The sequence below is a fragment of the Desmodus rotundus genome, chromosome 4 (genome assembly GCF_022682495.2).
Source record: "Desmodus rotundus isolate HL8 chromosome 4, HLdesRot8A.1, whole genome shotgun sequence".
NCBI lineage: Eukaryota > Metazoa > Chordata > Mammalia > Chiroptera > Phyllostomidae > Desmodus > Desmodus rotundus.
This window is the reverse complement of record NC_071390.1, coordinates 12,412,896-12,433,013: the sequence shown is the minus strand read 5'-3', so window position 1 is coordinate 12,433,013 and position 20,118 is coordinate 12,412,896. Positions and strand designations below refer to the sequence as shown.

Genomic DNA, 20,118 nt, shown 5'->3' with positions numbered 1-20,118 from the left:
GACAATTCGTAAGTGAATGGGTGTGACCATTCCAATAAAACTTTATTTACAAAAGCAGGCAGTGGGCCATAGTTTGAAGGGCCTTAAAATCCAAGGCCTTGGGGTTAGATTTGAACTTTTAGATCATCAGGGTGTCTGAAGACGACTGAGCATCAGATAGATTTGAGGACATCTGGTTTTGGTCAAACCAGGAAAAATCATGTGAAACAGAGAGAGCTTTATGCTGCAGGTTGCTCCTTTCTTGAACTGGGCCTGAGCGGTGTAGGCAGAGGATGAACAACTCATCACCTGGCAGGAACTGAGGGGAGTTTCTTGTTGTTACAAACCTTGATAGACCTTCCCCAGCTCCTCCTACACAGGGAACACCTAACAGTCATGGGCGCTGCATTTTGTGGGGACTTGGTTTTCCTCCCCACTGTGTCCCCCTCTCTGAAACAGTGCCTGAAATAGAGTCGGCATTCAAGCATTTGAATGAACCGATGGGGCGGGAGCCCAGCCCTGGAGTCTCAGTGTTCAAGACTGCTCATCTCTTGGCTTAAGTAAAAACTGTCACCTAAGGAGTGTTATTTAAAGACATCACACTGGATCCCAATTTTCTGTTTTGTTTTTCTCCTCCCAGATGGCAGACGATCAAGGTCAAGGCTCTGTGGGGAAGCAAGGAGCTGGGGATTCGGGGAGCGAAGATAGAGTGGACGCCAAGCCAGATCGGTCCTCATTTGTCTCATCACTGCTCAGGTGGGTTTCCTTCCTGGCTGGGTTAGTCAGGTGCCCCAGGCCACTTGCCCTGCCACGAGTCTGGTCTCTCAGGCACCCACTGGGAGGGGGATATTCAGGGTAAGGGGCTTCTGCTGCACATGGGAAGTTCAAAAGGACCCTGCTGGCTCTGAGTGACAGCACTAGGGTCCCCCATGTATACCCCCATGTTTCTGGGACAAGCCCAGCTGTGGGAGAAAACTGAGCCATGGGGGTGCCCTGCTCAGTGGTTGTGTACCTGGGGGGCAGCTGCACAGGAGTGAGGGGCTGTCCTGCCAGAGGCGATTGGCAGCCACAGCCCTTCGAGCGGAGCCTGGGCTCACTCCCACCCTGCACCTTCCAAGGCACCCGAATGAATGTGGGGAGCATCCTGTCTGCGGAGTTCCACTTTTTCCTTCATTGAGTTCACTTTTAAATTCTAAATCTTACATTTAATAATAATAATAATCCTTTTATTTATTAAACTCTTGTATACCAGCTCAGTATCACATGTAGTCCTTATAACCCCCAGAGATGGTTCTGTTGTTACCACCATTTAAGAGGTAAGGAAACTGAGGTGCTAAGAGGGTTTAAAAGCTTGCCTTTCTGATGACAGTTAATGAATGGCAGAGCTGACCATGGCTGGAGTAGCTCAGTGGATTGAACGCCGGCCTGCGAATGAAAGGGTTACTGGTTCAATTCCCAGTCAGGGCACATGCCTGGGTTACAGGCCAAGCCTGCAGTAGGGTGTGTGCAAGATACAACCATGAGTTGATGTTTCCCTCCCTCTCTTTCTCCCTCTCTTTCCCTCTCTAAAAATAAATAAATAAATAAAATTTTTAAAAGGAAAGAAACCTTTAAAAAATTAATTAATTTTAAAAAATAAATGGTAGAGCTGAGATTAAAACCCACTTGGTACCAGCTCCGCTCACTTAATGGCTGTGCTGAGCTTTCCATTGAGAGGTCGAGGGTCACAGAGGGGTAAGTGGGTGGGGCTTCCTGACAAGAGGCAGGAGCAGTCTGTGGGTCAGAAGCATCACACTTCTTGATAACTCCTAACCCACCGGGGAGGGACAGCCAGGGGGGTTAAGGGTAAGAGTAGGGAGTGCTCCCCAGCAGTGCTCAGGAGGGGAAGATGTGGTGGTGAGGGGCAGCCTGGCCCCCTGCAACAGTCCAGAGAGAGCCTCAGGTCTACCACCCAGACAACACTTGGAAAGGTGGGAACAGTGTAGCATTCTGGACCCAAGTTCCATTGGCATTGGCTGCCATGGAGGGTCAAGAATACCCAGTGAAAAGACCAGGAAATACAGTTCCAACTCCGGAAAACTTTTCCAAGCCGTTAGCTCAATTGGCCCAGGCTGGGCCACTCCCCATTGCAAGCCCTTCAGAGCGGTGGCCTTCAAATGTTTTTGCTCACAGACACCCCCAAATAATGTAAAACCCCACACACCCCACACACCCCCCACACCCCTTGTACATTTTTAATGTAATGCATAAATTACATGACAAAATAGTTGTAAAAACATAATAGCATTTTCAGTTTCCCAACTCTTTTTTGAGTATTTGGGTTAAGCAGGTTGCCTCTAAGTGAAAGAGAAACAGAAATTGTGTGATAGTCATTTTGTAAGTCTTAGTAAAGTCTTTTGGTGTACTTCCTAGAAATTATGAAAATGAATGGTGTATTGTAAATATTGGCATTTAAAAAACATTCCTTTAAATGTTTCCAGTGAAATCTAAATCCATAGTATTAATTTTTCCTAGATTAAGTTACTTTTTCAGCTATTAATTCAGTTGATCTAAACAAATAAGTGATGATAAATCATCAGTGTTACTGTCAGCATAAGAAATGTTGACAATAGAGAATTTTTGTGTTTATTTGAGACAAACTCATGACATGCCAAGGAGCAAGATCTCAGATTCTCTGGAAAATAACAGTTTTACAGCTTCTTTCACACATTTGAAATTTAGGAAGGAAACACATGGAGGTGGAGAAAGCAAGGCCGGGACTGGATTCCCGGATAGTTATGGTTATATGTTCTCTTGAGGGTTAAAACCCCGTTCTGTTCAAGGGGTTTACCTCTGGCGTTTCGAAGATGTGTTAACTAGATGCACAAGAGCAATGGAAGGGCTGGCTTAAGACCTTGCACTGAAGAAGTAAGCGTGGGACTCAGAACCTCCCAAAACCACATCAGAATTACAACTAAACTACAGAACAACCATCATTCAGAATCACCTAAAATCTAGCAGAACAGAAGTCCTAAACTAAGGATATAAAGAAGCAGCCACGTTGAGACTGGTAGGAGGGATGGAGATGCAGAGCAGGCTGGTCCCGCACCCACCTGTGACACTTAAGAATCACGAGGGCTATGGTGGCTGGAATGTGCCCCCTGAGGGGTGAGGACACCAAGCCCCACGCGGGACTCCCCAGCCTGGAGCACCAGTGCAGGAGGAGGGGTCCTCATGACATCTGGCTGTGGAAATCAGTGGGGACTCCGTCCAGGTGAAGCGGGGGGCTGCTGGCATCCCAGGTGCCCTCTTGTAGGGCTGAGTACAGACTCACTCACTCTGAGCTCCACAGCAGGGGCAGCAGCCCGGAAAGCACCAGGGACGTACGGGGAGGAGCTGAATTGTCTGGCTTCAGGAGCAAGGGCTGGAGGGCGGAGAGGCAGGCACCACTGCTCCTTTGTCGAGCCCTCCCCCCACCCAGCCGGCCTGCTTGAGTCTCTGTTAACCAGGCTCACACCACTCTCACCCCACCCTGGAGATTCCCTGAGAGCCAGTTTACTCACAGGCTGGAACCTCTTTCAGCAGCTTTTCTTTACGAGCAGCTGGCCTGAGCCTGTGCTGAGGACTTTTGTAAAATCTCTGGAAAGTCCACAGACCCCAAATAAGCAGTGTCTAACTTCAGCATGCCCTGTACCTCTTGCCAAATGACCCCAAACTTGGCAATAATGGCAGCTGGCCCCAGTTGGCAGCAGAACCAACTCAGGTGCCTAGGAACCCAGTACAGGCAGCGCCTAACCACTGATAACTTTATAGCTCCTGCCAGGTGGCTCCGGGTGGGGCACAGGTGTCAGTTTACCTTGGCCTGCACTAGGGCACCTCCCAAGAGGCCATCCAGTGGCTGGCTTCAGAGCACCACCCAAGTAGCTCCACAAACAACACCCACAGAGTAGGCTCAGCAGGCACGAGAGCCGTGCTAAAGGGAATCCTGCACCATGGGGTCACCCCCCGCACGACAGCTCACCCACTACACTCAAAGCCAGTCTTCACAGCCAGTCAGCCTGAGGGTCAGTCCTACCCACTGACATTCCAAAAGCAATCAAGGCTTAACTTCATCAGGAGGGCACACGCAACCCACACAAGGGACACCCTTGGAGCACGTGGCTCAGGTGACCAGGGAGACTGTACCACTGGGCCCCACAGGACACCTACCCTGTAAGGTCACTCTATCAAGATTGGGAGACGTAGCATCTCTCCCTGATGCACAGAAAGAAACACAGGGAGGCTGCCAAAATGAGGAGACAAAGAAATATATTCCAAATGAAAGGGCAGAACAAAACTCCAGAAAAAGAGCTAAACAAAACTATGCATCCTTATGACTAGCATCCTAGTCATAAGGATGCTCAATGAACTTGGGGAGAGGTGATGAGCTCAGTGAGAACTTTAATGAAGAGATAGGCAACATAAAAATGGAGACAGAAAACATAAAGAAGAGCCAGTCAGAAGTGAAGAAAACATTGGCGGGAATCAACAGGTTAGATGAAGCAGAGGATCAAATCAGTGATTTGGAAGGCAACGTAGTAGAAAACACCAAACCAGAACAGCAAAAATCGAAAAATAAAAAAAAAAGTGAGGATAGTTTAAGGGGCCTCTGGGACAACATGAAATGTACCAACATTTGCCTTATGGGGTACCAGAAGGAGAAGAGAGAGAGCAAGGAATTGCAAACTTTTCTGAAGAAATAATGATGGGAAACTTCCATAATATGGCTGAAGAAATAGACATAGAAGTCCAGGAAGCACAGCGAGTCTCAGACAAGATGAACCCAAAGAGGTCCATGCCAAGACACATCATAATTAAAGTGCCAAAGATTAAAGACAAAGAATCTTAAAAGCAGCAAGAGAAAGACAGTTGCGTACAAGGGAGCATCCATAAGACTGGTAGCTGATTTCTCAACAGAAACTTTGCTGGCCAGAGGGGTCGGCACAAAATAGTTAAAGAGATGAAAAGCAATGATCTACAACAAAGATTACTCAGTAAGGCTATTGTCTAGAATTGAAGGACAGACAAAGAGCTTCCCAGACAAGAAAAAAACGGAGTTCATCACCTTCAAACCAGTATTACAAGAAATGTTAAAGGGTCTTCTTTAAGAAGAAGAAAAATTAATATAAAATGGCAATAACTACATACCCATCAATAATTTAAATGTAAATGGATTAAATGCTCCCATCAAAAGATATGGTAGCACAAGACTCACACAGACTGAAAGTAAAGTGATGGAAAAAGATATTTCTTGCAAATGGAAATGAATAAAAAAGAGCTGAGGTAGCAATGCTTACAAGGCGGACCCCCCAAAATCCTGAAATTTATTTATAAAAAATTGTGTATTTATTTTTATATGTTTTAACTTCAGTCACCTTCAAAAATACTCTCCATTTGATGCAATACACCTATCCAGATGTTTTTTCCACTGTTCAAAACAGTTTTTGAACTTGTCAGTTTTGATGCTTTTTAGTGCTTCTGCCATTTTGTTTTGTTTTTCACTTCTTCCACATTGTCAAAACGTTTCCTTTTGAGTACTTTTTTCATCCAGGGAAACAAACAAACAAAAAAGTCACTCAGGGTGAGATTGGGTGAATAGGGAGGGTGGGGCATGGGGGTCATGCTATTTTTGGTCAAAAACTGCCGAACACTCAGCGGGCGTGGGCGGGCACATTTATAAATCACCATCATGAAATGGACAAATGTGTTAAAAGAGTCTTCAAAAAAATTTACTGAAGCCGCATGCAGCCTCTCACAGCAACACCAGCTGGTACACTGATACAGATGGGCTCCTAGAACATTCACCTGTGGGGGAAGCCTGTACTACAAGGGGCCTGCCTTCCAGAAGATAATTCCAGTTTTCTCTGGGTCCCCCCTTGTATACCAGACAAAATAGACTTTAAAACAAAGGCAAAGCAATTCTAATTCCAGCTATTCATCCAAAGAAACCCAAAACACTAATTCAAAAAGACATATGCATTCTGTGTTCATTGCCGCTTTATTTACAATAGCCAAAAATAGGAAAGCAGCCTAAGTGCCCATCGATAGATGAGTGGATGAAGAAGATGTGGGACATATACACAGTGGAGCACTATGCAGCCATAGGAAAGAAGGAAGCCTTGCCATCTGCAATAACACGGATGACCGAGAGGGTATTAGGCTAAGCGAAGTAAGTCCGGCAGACAAGGACAAATACCATGTGATGTTACTTACACGTGGAATCCAACAAAACAAATAAAGGAACGAATACAACAGAAACAGATACAGAGAACAGTCTGATGGTTGCTGTATGAGAGGGGTGTTGGGGGCATGGGTGAAAAGGGGGAAGGGGTTAAGATGTGCACATGGCCAGTTATAAAAATGGTCACGGGGATATAAAGTGCAGCACAGGGAAATGTATTTACAAGTCTGTAACATTGTAATCACTATGTATGGTGCCAGGTGGGTACTAGCCTTACTGGGTGATCTCTTTGTAAGTTACATAAATGTCTCATCACTATGTTGTACACCTGAAAGTAATGGAATACTGTACATCAACTATAATTGAAAAATAAAAATTATTAAATACAGAAAAGAAGTTATAGGCCTGAGGTGTGAGTGCCTACCGTGACCTGCCCAGTTTAGAATTTATGACCCAATCACCCTTTCCAGAGGAGGGGTTACTTTCCGTAGGGCCCCTTTTATTTGTCCACATTATTAAATCATTAAGCACCAAAGTAATTATTAAATGGAAATTGCCTTGTAATTGCAACTTATGATGGAATGGGTTGGCTTTTAAAGTTAACTTGTGAATAAATGGACAAATAATACTTATTGCTAGAAAGACAGAGTGTAGAATCACCTCGTTTTTGTTTTGGTTTTTATTTGTAGAGATAGAAGTGCTGAGAAACCATGAGTAAATACATGGAATGGCAGGAGTTTTGTTATAACAATGTCACTTAATTCTTTGAATTCCTCCCCAGTTCCGTGCCAGAGAATGACAACTCCATTAGCTCCTCTTTCAATGGTTTTGAAAATTAAGAATTGGAAATTACCTGACTTTCAAAGAACTGTTACTCAGCCCTTAGAGACATTTATATTTTCAGTTTCTAGGACTTCAACACAAAGAGGCTTTATGGAAACTTCTCAAACAACTGTATCTCTTTCACTTTCAGGCAACTAGTTCAACCTCAATACTGCAACAAAGATAAGATAATTACAGTAGCATTAACAAGCATTTGTTAGTGTCCTATTTGGGGAAAATGCTTTTAAATATATACACATGTAATGTATATACTTTATATATATCTTTATATATATGTATATAAATATATATATTTTTTTGTCGTTAAGACCGGGGTGCTGCAGATGTAGCCCTTTCATCTGTGGAAAGTACCTCCTGTGTAATCCAGTTAACGAAGGCAGTTCTCCTTATCGAACCAGTCAGCCACGCCAGACTGGTTTTCAGGCAGTAAAGGCCTGATACACTTGTTTTTCTCACCAGTAAACGTGCTGTGGGGCATCCCTGTGACACCCATCTGATTTCTGAATTAAAAATCTGGGGTGGGTGGATGAGGTGGAGGGAAGGAGGGAGGAAGGGCGCCAGCCCAAGGCTGTGTTCACCTCCTTGGGTCAGTGTTTGCTTTGCCCTCACAGGCCTTCGGCTCCGGTGGTCCCATCTGCGGGAATAATCACGGCTCGAGAGGGGCAGTTATTATGCAAGAGTCCTATCATTCCCATTCCATTCTACTATCTACATATTTGTCAACACATAATTGAATTTGGAACAGCCCAGTGTGCCCCAGAGAGCCCCATTTCCAACGCCTCCCTTTGCCCTTATCAGACTCCTGTGGCAGTGGGGAGCCCCTCCACAGCGCCTGGTTCAAGGATACTCGGGGACACTGATGCCTGAAGTGTCCCCTTGTCAGAGGACGTGGAAGTTTTGACATCAGCTAAGGTTCAGGGTGGGTGAGAAGTCTGCCCTTCCTTTATGTAGTGGGAGACGGGAGACTGAGAGAGGGGAGGTCCTTTGGAAAGTCTTCTGGAAAGGTAAATGACCCTGGATAATTTTCTGTATCCTAGTTCACGATACCTTCTTCATAGCACGGTCGAGGTCAGCATCGAGCTTCATGTTCTCCAAATAAGCAGTAAGCAAACTATTTAAATTAAACTCCCTTTTCTGAACTGCTTAGTTGATTTATTTTTTTTAGAGTACAGGAAATTTAAATAATATTTAAAATAAGCAAGTGGGAACTGTATACAGGGCAGGACAGCGCAGGCAGTAACTACCGAAAACTGCTAGAACCTTGTGTCACCAGATCTTCGACTAAGGGAGACCAGGATGGCCCCTTGGGGAGGTCGTTTATCTCCAGGCACCCACAGCACTTGTTTCTTCTGCTCCAACAGAGCTATCAGTGCAGTGAATCGCTTATTTTGGTTGCGTGAATGGTAAGACATGATTGTTGAATGATTAAACAATACTGAGCTACACTAAATGGCAGTTGAGTGTGTTACTCTTCCAGAGAGTGAAATGTTTGTTGCTTATTTTCTCTACCTGCACTAGGCCAGCTCGGACCCACATGTTAGATGTTGCGCTGGCCACCTGCCGAGGAGGCCGTTTGAATAAAATTCAATCAGGATTTGTTACATACCCTTAAAATTTCGATTTTTCCTTCTATGTCCTACTTCAGAAGGTGAAAGTTTCTTTCATCTAGGAAAGTATTATTGGCTTAAAAATTAGCCATTGAAGATGCCATTTTTTGGTCATCAGTTTATTGCTGCATTCACTCGTTAAATATTTAAGGAGTGACAGAGTGAGGATAAGTCCCTCACACCAAGTAGCTGGTTAGTGGCGTAGCCAGGATTTGAACCTGCATGCACAGCTGCCTCTCAAACCCTCAGTCACCACTCTACTGCCGCCTTTATGCGCCAGGCTCTGTGTTAGGTTCTGTGTTAGGCTCTGGGGCTGCAGCCGTGAACAAGATCGACAGGCCCCCCTGCCTCAGACTCTCACGGTCTCGTGGAGAATGCAGACGTGGAGCAGGTAGTTGTGGTGTGATGGCCCTGGGACAGGACAGAGCTGGGCCCTGGAGAAGCAAAATTAAAAAGAGCACCCAGCCTGGTCTTGGTGGTCAGAGAAGGCCCCCTGGAGACATGATATGTGTGCTGAGACTTGATGGGAAGGGGGAGGTTGTGGAGGGGAGTGGGCACCTGTGATCCAGGGTCATTCGAGCTGGCAGGAATGTGGGATGTGGAGTAATGGCAGAGAGGAGATGGGGGAAATGGCCAGGGGCCAGATTTTAGAAGGCCGTGTCTGCAGATGACATTAAGGATTTGGAACCAATCCTAAGGACAGGGAAGTCATTAAGAATTTTTAGTGACATGGTCCATTGCACACACGCGGGAACACGCAGCGAGCTGCACTGTGCAGAATGCACTGAACGGGGGCCTTGTGGGAGGGGAGGCAAGTTAGGGGGGCATCACAGTTCTGCAGGTGAGAGTGGGTGCTCCGGAGGGGAGTAGGCCTGGGCAGGTGGCCGGGGGCAGCCAGACTCCAGAGGTGCCTGGGACGTAGAAACTGAAGGAGAGACAATGAGGAGAGTGGCACCTGGACCACAGGGGTGGCCGGTCATCTAGTAACCACTGAGTTAGGAAAAGGGGTGATGGCATTTCCAATGTCCTGTCACAAGGACAGAACGGCACCGGCATTTGCCACCCTTCATCGCTCCCCCGAACCACTTTGCTGAGCGAGACTTCCTGAGACACGAGGGTGCTGTCAGAGACCTCGTAGGTAATGGATGAGACTGTCAGTGTGTCAGAACAGTGTCCATTATCACACCTGCCCCAGCGACACCTGTGCTGGAACCTCTGTGCCTTACAGATTCTAACTGGGATTGTTTATCCCGCTAAAATTTAACTCATTGGGGTGATCTGAATACAGCATTAGAAGCTGGATACTTCCTGCCAATCTGGAAGGTTTGGCAGCCCCTCCCGTTGTCCTGTCTGCTGTCAGATGTGTGGGTGCAGCTCCTGGGGGCATCATGGGCTACCCTGGGTGCTCCCTGCAGCAGATGGCAGGCACCTTCTCCCTCCCATCCCACCCCCGCCTCCTTTCTCCAAGGTCTCAGAATTACTGCCTGGTAAGGCAGTGGAGGGGGAGTAACACCTCCCCCCGCCCACACACTCATCTCTGATTGAGGACAGACCACCCACCCTGGAAAGCCTCAAGGATTCTGGGAAAGGGAAAGAAGCCTCCTTTTCTCCCCAAAGCTTGGTGGCCGGCAATGGGGAGTGGCACAAGCCCTCAGTCCTGTCTTGGCTTTTGGTCTCACTGCCACTAGATGGCACCATAGCATCGTTTTATTTCCATTGCATTGGCCTTTGAATAATCAACCCCCACCGTTTTTTACTTCCATTTAAAGTTTCAGGGCTGTCCAACCCACGGGCCAACATAAAATCGTAAATTTACCTAAAACCGTTTTTTGCTCATCAGTTTTCATTAGTATTTGTGTATTTAATGTGTGGCCCAAAGACAACTCCCTGAGAGTTTCTAACTTTATGATTATTGAAGACCATTTGGAAAACATATAAAACCATAAACGAAAAAAATATCCAGGGTATTAATTTCAAATTAGTGAAGTGTTGGACTTTTAAAAACTGACTTGGAAGAAATAGATTACATTCACAAGCAACACTCGTTTTGAGCCCTAGTTTATGGAGCAAAGCCTAGTGTCACCTGTGAACGGCCCCCTGGGACAGGAAGGCGACCCCAGCGCCCTGCACAGGTTGCCTGCCACCCAAGTTAACGATGTGGTCCCTGCCCCGGACGCAGACCCGGGTTATTACTGAATGTCTAGGACGGCTACAGAGAATGGTTAACAACGAAAAATAACTACTTGCCGGATCGTAGGGGCCGAGTGGGAGCCGCGGGAGGCTGGGGCGAGGAAGGAGCGGGGAGGACTGGGCCGAGTTGGGGGCGAGTCATCAGAGAGGAGGCAGGGGGACATCCGGGCACTAAAGAGCCTGCCCCCCAGGGGCTGGGAACGCGCAGCCCATGTCCTGATGGGCCGCCGCGTTTGGCCCTAGGGCCGCCACGGGGAGCCTCTGCAGGTTCAAACCCAGCCAGGTTGTGCATCCCGGGAAGATGGCCTCACTCAGGGGTGCCAGCTGGGAAGTCAGATTCCTTGCTGAGCTGCGTTCAAGGTCTAAATCAAAGGAAGTTAAAAAGAAGAAAAGTAGCAAACACACTTTCAAATTTCCTCAAGGCCTGGGTGGGGCTTGTGTGTCCCTGCCCAGGGCTTAGTTTAGCTTCCGGTTCCTGAGTGAAGAGGGCAGGAGAAAAGGCTTGTTTTCAGGGCTTGAGAAACTCCCCCTGTTTCGGGCACTGTCTGGAATCACAGGACCTCTCTCCTCAGTGTTGTCTTTGCCGTTCCAACCTTGGTCCACCTGGAGTGTGCTTAGTAATTGCCACTTGTTGTGATTCTTCTTTCTTGGGATGGCAGCTTGGGTTTCTTGCATAGTGAGTGTTATATGGTAAACAGGCCCCTGTAAAAAATATGTTATTTGTGGAATTATAAGAGAGACGCAGGTGGCCAGCCTTTTCATTTAGAGAAGAAGAAAACAATGTTTTAGAAGCACCAATGCTTTGGAATCGGAGGGAAGAACAGCAGAGAAAGCAGACCTTAACCCCTGCCAAAAAAAAAAAAAAAAAGTTCCAAGTTAAGTGAATGAAAGAGGCCAGGTCCAGGCACCCTAAGAGGAAAGAAACATCAAAACATAGCCAGGGGTGCGGTTCCCTTTTAGTAAAGGAAGCCGTCGAATCCGGACGCCACCATACTGGACGCCTGTCCCCCAAATCTGTATATAAAGAGTAATAAAGATTTAGGGCTGTATTTGAAGCAGGGTCGATACCACTTAAGTGACAGTGGAGTCGGACCCTGTTGCGGGTTCAGATCCTGGCCCTGCCTCCTCCTCATCGGTTGAGGGGCTATACCAAGTCCTTGAGCCTTTCTGAGCCTCAGTTTCCTCATCTGTGTAAGGATGTGAACACCCACCCACTGGATTGCTGTGAAGTTGAACTGTCAGCTTGCGGACTTTATCTGATGGAGAAATCACAGCATCGTGATATTAAAATTGGAAGGCTCCTCAAAGGGTAATTTTACTCGATTTCCTTCTATAACCGTCAAGGAACGTTGAGACCACAGAGGTGAAGTGCTCTACCCACCCAGTCACCCAGCAGAACCAGGACGGAGCCCCAGGCCTAGGTGGGAGTCCAGTGTCCCTCCACCCCCTTATGTCAAGTCCCACCCACAACTGCAGAAGCATCAAACCCTTCACCCACATTAACCCACCAGCAGAGCGGTTTTTTCTTCCCCCCATGTGGGTCAGCAAATTGAACTCTTCATTGAAACTGAGGGAGGGTTTATGGACAGCAGTTCCCACAGGGCTAGCCATGGACTCTGAATAAAGACGGCCAGGTGCCCGCGCCAGGGGCAGCGAGCCACACCTCTGAAACACAGTCACGGGGTCGAGAACCCTGGGAGGGGTGGGGGGTTATGGGCATCTGTAAGCTCTAAGGTTAAAAGACAACAGTGAGGAAGGGAAGTAAATGAGGTTTTCATAGTAATAGAAATTGTAAAACATAGTATAAAATTAACTCTGCGAATGGAAAAGTGCTATGAAAATAAGAGCTGTTGCTTCTCCAGGGAACACGTGGTCACAAATAAAAAGTGTGTGTGATGCTCTCGCACATTCCAGCCGGGAGTGTGCGGCTGCAGCTGAGGTCTTTGCACCCGGAAGGTGTCTGTTCGCGTGCGTGTGCACGTGGCCCTAGGAGAGTGACAGAGACGGGTGAGGTGGCTGCGTAAGAGTGAGGACTGAAGTGTGGCAACTGTGGCCAGCAGCCGCCACACCGCCCTCACCACATCTTCCATCGGTTTGAGGCTCTTCAACGAGAATTCAGTCCTTGATTGCCACGGATGATGCTTGTTTAAGTCCTTTGTCGATTTTTACTGTCAGAGGTCTCTCCGCTCCTTTTTTCAGGGGGAAGGAGGGAAACGTGGAGGAGTATGTTCGGGGAGACAATCTTTTCTCCCCTCACCTGTTTTAAACTGTTTCCCAGGGTATTTGTGCAAACTGAGTTTCAGAGAGAAATATACGGAACCAGTTTTCTCTCTGGGTCGCAGGCCTGAGGTGGAAATGATTAGGAGGTTTGCCCAGAGTAGCAAGTGTTGGACCTCGACTTCATCAGCTTCGCACCTTTCACTGACTATGACCCTGCACCAGGAAATTGAGAAAAGCTTTGCTAAGCCGTTTGCTCAATAAGTGTCGGCTTTTCATGTGTTCACATTGTCCCCTTTGCTTTTGGGGGGGCGAGGTGGGAAACTGCAGTAACCTCTGGGTCATTTACTTTGTTCAAGGCCACTGAACAACGTTTATTGGAAAAGTGAGACATCTGGTGTGCCTCTCTAGTCTTTCGTTATTTGTGTTAGTACCTCCAGTACTTTTAGAGGGAAAGAAAGAACCTAATGAGTCTAAACTATTTGTTTGGTTTACCACAAACTCACTTCCCGCTTTTGTTCATGTACTTATCTATCATTTCACATATTTTGCATTATTCCTGCATGGCCTGTTTTGTTTTTTGTTTGTTTGTTTGTTTGTTTTGGCCAGCTTTTGTAGATTTGGCCCCTCGGTGGGCTGCCCGCCACCGTGTGCTCAGCACTTTCAATAACTGTGTAGGATTTTATTCTAATTCTCGGGCCCTGGCCTGGCCATTCCCTATTATTTCCAGCTTTTTGCTCTAAAAGATGGTGCTACTGGCTGCATCTCGGTGGCAAGATGGGTCTTTTTGCCCTTTGGGCCTCACGCACAGAGCAAGTCTCTTTGTCCCTGGGGTGCTGTCGCTGGGTGGGGAGGACGCTGCCATGTGGAGTCTGGGCATTTCTGCAGGTCAGCAGAGAACGGGGAAGCCAGTGTGATTTTTTTCAGCCCCAGGGTGAATGGTCTTGTGGAAAACTCCAGCGGGCAGCTAGCTGCTGATTCAGTCACCAGCCTTCAGGGCCCTGCTGGCTGTGCCAGCCTCTCTCTCCTGGTGAGCTCCAAGCATGTTGAGTTTTTATTATTACAGAGAAGAGGGAAATGCACTGCCTGTCATCGCGGGGGGGAGCCTCGTTCTGCTGCCAAGGGGGGCGCTTTCGGATGGAGCCACGAGGTATGTGGCCTTGCCTCTCTCCTTTCCTCTCGGTCTTGCTCTGTGCTTCCGTCTGTCCAGACCGTCGGGGATGCCATCTGTCGAAATGCTGAAACCATGAATGAATCATCCCAAAAATATTTAGATAAAGCAGCTACGAAAACCAGCACCCCAGTTCCGAATGAATGGGCCCCGGGGAAATGTGTGCCGGGGCGGGGGGGGGGGGGGGTTTACTTTCGAGCTGGTGAATGTCTGTACACAGACAGAGCTCCCGGGAATTCCGGTCGTGGGGAAGCTAAATCAGCATCAGGTTGGCATGCCACGTCTGGGGGGTCCCTTCTGAATATAGAAAGGTGTAATTCATGTCCCAGGGAGCCTGGGCGACCTGGGAGAGGATGAAACCTGTGCTTGTCCCCTCCGGTGATGGGGAGAATGACACTTGCTCCCAGAAGGGGTTATAAATGTTCCTCGTGCACTTTCTGAGATTGTTCACTGACCACTGCTTTGTAAAGTGAGCCGACCGACTGACTGTTTCTGTCCGCTGCTGTTTTCTGGTTAGGAGTTGCTGTAGACTCTTCCAGGAGGTTTTTTTATATAAATAACCATCTGAGCCGGGTTGTAATTTTTTGCCTCTTGCCTTGGTTGAAATGATTGAGTTGGCTTCACACTGTGAAATTTGAGGCTTCAAAAAATGGCCGTCGACCTAAGCCGTTAGGATAATCCAGTTCCTTCCTGATCATGGAAGCCGGCCTGATCTGTGTTCTTAGCAGAGATCCGAGCCTGGCTGAACGCATCTGGGAAGGGCAGATAATGGTCTTTGCCCATACTGGTGAGGACAGACACCACCAAGAAACAGTAAGGCTGATGCGGAAGCATCGTAGCGAACCAGCCTGCCTCTGTACACTCACTGCCCATTCCCGCACACTTAAAACGCGTGTACTAAGGCGTTGCATCAGGCACTCAGTTGTTGCAGTCCTGCTTATCTGGCCCTAAACACAGTGATTTCCTGGCCAGATTTACTTTTTAAAATCTGTAGCCAATTGTGGAGCACAGGAGCCTTTAAGAGGATTTAAACTTTTAATTCACTGGTCTGGTTTATCATCAGCATTGCACTGACCAGCATGTTCTAAAACAAGAACCCTGTTTTTCTTCTTAAATTAATAATCTTGGCCAAGGTCTTCACAATGTAAAAAAAGGTCAAGATAAAGGAAGGCGGGGAAGGAGGAGATAGAATGGGAAGTGATAGCATCTGGCTTCAAGGTAGCCTGGCCTGCTTTATTTGCTGTGTTTTTTTATGTCTCTCGTCCTGACTTGAGGGGATAAATGGGGTGATGGTCACTGACGCCCTTTGTGAAGCATGAAGCACTCGGCCAGTATTTAATGAAGTAACCTGGGGGCACCTGAAGTGGCTCCCCGACCATTCGTACCATTGGTCAGATTTAGGAGAAGGGCTGGTTTCCGTGGAAATGAACTTGAACTCAGCATGCCCTCCTCTTGGGGTCTGTGTTCTCCCACATCCCGGCCTCATCTGCCGAAAGGCCCTGTGTGGAAATGGGACAACAAGAACAGCCACTTGCAGAAAATCTTATCTCTGCGGGATGATCGGCAGCTGAAGAAGTTTCTAATCTGGATTTTTGAAAGCTTCTTAGGACACTCCTCCTTCTCTGCCCGGCTCCGCCCCTGGGAGAAACTGTCCCCAGGCAGCTCTGTGGACTGTGGACTGCTGTTATCTTTCTGCTGTGGGCTGATTAATTAGCTCAGTCTCTTTGGAGCCCCTGAGGCTCTTGCTTGTGTCCAATAGCAGTTGCTTATCTGATGACCTGCTTGGCTCTTGCACTCGATTTCCAAACAGACGGTAACTGTGAGAAGCTAGCACGGGGGTCACACAGCTTTCCTCCCCAGACTGCGCTGATGGTGAGGCACAGCTCCGCCCAGGCTGTGCCGGGCGCTCACCAGCTTCATGCAAACAAGCAGGTATGAGGATGCCATTGCAGGCAACGTGGTTTTTCCTGCAAGCATTTTGGTTGTGTTGGTAATTTCGGTTTAATGTTCAGCTCAACTGTTGCCCCAGGAGACCTTGCAGGTTTCATGGAAAGTCGTAAATCTCACAAATTGCCCTAAACACACCTGGCTGTCACCCATGGACACCTTCCACAGCATGTGCCTCCCAAGGCACATTTCTGGCCAGGAGCCAAGAGGCCCAAATGCTGCACCCATGTGGAGAGCGTGTTTGATAGGGTAGGGCAAGCTGGTGCTCTCCACACCTGCCTAGGTGTGGGAATGGTGGGAAGGGTCTCTGCTGCCATGGGCTCTGGGAGTAGCTGGAGGACTTGGTATAAGAGTGGAGACAGCAGCAAAAGGTCAGAACCAAGAGGGCCCATGCGGTGGGCAGACAGGTTAGTGCTGAGACCCTTGACCTTCCGAGGCTATGAGCATAATCCAGGAAACACCCAGGGCTGGCCCGAGATGCTACTTCTCTAGGTCAAGGGCAAGGCCTGAGATTGAGACTAGGTGCTTAATGTTAGGCCTTAGAATAAACCTGGCCTCTACCCTTGTCTAGCTTTGTGATCTTGGACAAGCTAGTTTAATATTTTTCCATGAAATGGGGTGAATGCTTCAGAGATGTAATGATTACATGAGGTATATATGAAAGTTGTAAGTGATCAGAAGTTGGTACTTATTGTTGCAGTTAGTATGGACACACAGAAGAGTAAGTTTAAAAGGCTAGGGGGAGGGGGTGAAGCTACATTGGGAAGCAGAAAAATGGGGTGTCCAGGGACCCCTTTCAACAATTAGCATAAAAATCCAGCAACCTTCAAAATAGGTCAGATCTTGAAATCCATTTGCAGCAAGTATTTTTAACTATTAATGATTAACTTATTCACACATACTAATAGACTTACAGTCAAAATTCTTTTCCCCATTTTTTCCTGCTATCCTTCCTGTTCCCGGCTCTCGTAACACAGGAACCCCCTTGAAATGATGTACAATAATAACCATGGTAATAAAAAGAACATTTGTTTACTACTTACTGCATGCCGCACACCGTTCTGAGTACTTTGTGAGTATTAACTTGTTTGTAAAGCTCTGAAGCAGGTGCTGTGTTTCTGTCCTTCTTACAAACGAGGAAACTGAAGCACAGAGAGGTTAGGTGACTTGCCCTCTATCACTGAGCTATGTGGTGGAGCCGGGTTTCAACCTGGATGGCCCAGGCTTGGAATCCATACACTTATCCATTATATCATCCTTCAAAGAGTTTCTTTATGAAAATGCAAGCAAATGTAAAGATATTTATTTCCCCCCCCATTTCTCCCCCCAGAAGGTAGCATCTTGTTCTCATTGATCTGCCCTTTTGTTTTATTCCGTGCTTGACAGGACTTATTGGAAGTCATCCCACATCAGGACACAGAGCTTCCTCATTCTTCTCACAGTCTGTGGTTTCGATCAAAGACCCTGCTTTTACGGCTTGAACAGGAAGTAGAGACTGTCCCGCTGGTCATTGTGGGTGGGAATTAACTGAGCAAACACAAGTCTGCCAGCCAGGTCTTTTCACTGCGGAATGCTATGACAGTTCAACGTTGGAAATGAGAGAAGCAAGGGAGAGAAAGGAAGAAAACTGTCAAACCAGAAGCATTTCCAAATAGTATTAGATGTCACTCACACACAAAAGAAATACTTAAGCAAAACAGTTGTCCTGTGGTCTTGCAGAATCAGTAACCAGAGGCTACCCTGAATCAGCTGCCTCTCAGAAATCAGTTCCCTTTGCAGTGAATTCATGCCTCTGCAGCAAGCATCAGAATAATGGAAGGAACAGCGCGGTTCTCAGGGGCGTCTTGAAGACCCAAGGGGGTGACAGAGAGAGAATCCCCAGAAGGTGCCCCAAAGCCTTTCAACTGCTCCTCCATAGCAGACTCCAGGTAGCAGACTCTAACCTTGGACTGTGGTCCTTACAGGATGCATCTATAGCAATGGACTTCAGTCCACTTTTTTTTCCTGGTGCTTTCTTCTTGATAGCCATTTCCTCCTTTTATTTGTCCCTCCAGTTGCATGCTTGTAGCTGATCATCAGGGTCTGCTCCCCAAAGTTAAGCTACAGATGGAGTTTTCCCAAGGCCAGTGCCTCTTAGGAAGATGAATTCACTGGGAGTGAATGGATGATCACTCTCTAATACACATCCGTGGTCTGGGAGGACCTTGGTTTAACAAAAAGCTGTTTTGATTAGAAGAAAAATTAATACTGACTGACTCAAACCCAGAAAGAGGAAGCAGATATTAAACTCATTTTGAAAAATAAGAGTTCAGGTTAGGGGCAGGATAAGTAAGGGAAATTTTCCTTACCTCCCTTTTGAGATGTTTACCAAGAAGAGTCACATTTCATATTCAGTTTTAGGGTACTTTCCGTAACTATGGAAAGCATTTTCTTTATATGTATCTTTACTTCCTTATTGTGTTCCTTTAAAGAAAAAAAGGTTAATTTTCTAAATTCTATTCTGATAGAAATGGATTCCCTTTTTTCCTATGTAACTTATATCCAAGCCTGTTTCTCTTTTTCTTTTTTTTAAAAAATATTGTGTTTATTTATTTTTAGAGAGAGGGGAAGGGAGGGAGAAAGAGAGGGAGAGAAACATCAGTGTACAAGAGATACATCTACTGGTTGCCTCTCACATGCCCCAACCGGGGATCCGGCCAGCAACCCAGACATGTGCCCTGGCTGGGAATCGAACCGACAACCTTTTGGTTCACAGGTTGGCACTCAGTCCACTGAGCCACACTAGCCAGGGTCAAGCCTGTTTTTCTTATAAAAGGTGCTCACTGGTTTCGTTTTGCTCATCACAGAGGATGGGCTAATGGCAGCTTAAAAGAAAGCATGTCTTGTTCATCGCTCAGATATTGTGGTACAATTTGTTTTAAAATACTCCATGTTGTCAAAGATGAACGTAGAATTTTATTCCTGAAAGAGCTTTAGTGCACACCCTGCGCCCTCCAGCCTGCCAGCTCCAGTGCTGTTTGCACTAGGGTCTTGGGATGGCCTGAAGGGACCCAGACCTGTCGGGAGTCAACGGGAAAATGCAGGTGGGAGTTGAGCGGAACCCCAGCCCACAGTAAGCTTGTTGCTTGTTGTCGTTATGACTTACACAATGGATATGATTGCACCCCTCCACCTGCCTCAGAGGCGTCAACTAACACCAAAGATAGTGTGCCTGTGAAAGGCTGTGCACAGCTATTTCAACGTGCACAAAGGCCACTCTTAGTAAGGGTCATTGCCAGGGCAGCAATAAGGAAGTACATCTGCCCCTTCTCACAGGGCACATCCTTCAATAGTGCGGAAACTCAGTTTGCTGATACTTGACTCCTTTGAGATTCTTTTAGAGGCCTGGGAGGGGAGAAGGCCTCACGGGACTACCTGCTCCCACCGAGGACCCTAATTTTGGGACAGTCACAGAAGGTTCTGTTTTGCAAGAGAGGAAGTTGATGCTCTGGGAAGGACAGGGACTCTCTAGCCCAGGTCCCATGGGTAGAGGGATGCAGACCTCTGTCTGACCCCAGGTCCAGTGCCCTCTGGGGGCTGCCTCTGGGGGAAGAGAACCTGGCATCACCTGTAACTGGACAACAAACAAGGGAGGGAGGCATTAGGAGAACAGAGTCAGGAGACTTCTCATTTAAAAATACAATGCTATGGGAGAAATTTGGCCTTACAAGAGTGGAGGAATCCGAAGTCTCAACCTACAGAGCTGATCTGTAATCTGGACCAAGGCAGAAGAGGGCAAGGGGAATGCTGAGTCCTTTCAGAGATTCTGAGAAACCCCAACAGATCAGATTCAGTGACTACCCAGACGGAATGCCCTTGGACCCACAGTTGCCAGGTAATAAGCTTAGTTTTCACTCTCACTTCTTCCAACTTTTGCAAAGAGCTTGGGCAGAATGGTGGGCGGATCATTCCAACAAGTCTTCAAG

The 20,118-nt window shown here is 47.2% G+C and overlaps 1 protein-coding gene across 3 annotated transcripts in view; it reads left to right on the top strand.

Moving 5' to 3' along the window:
• Positions 1 to 20,118, top strand: part of CASP7 (caspase 7) — a 35,797-nt gene that overhangs the window by 5,408 nt on the left and 10,271 nt on the right. For all 3 annotated transcript variants that reach the window (XM_045191569.2, XM_024555392.3, XM_045191570.3), the window contains exon 2: positions 620 to 735. In XM_045191569.2, coding sequence (XP_045047504.2) covers positions 620 to 735 — 116 coding nt within the window. The remainder of the gene's footprint in view (positions 1 to 619; positions 736 to 20,118) is intronic.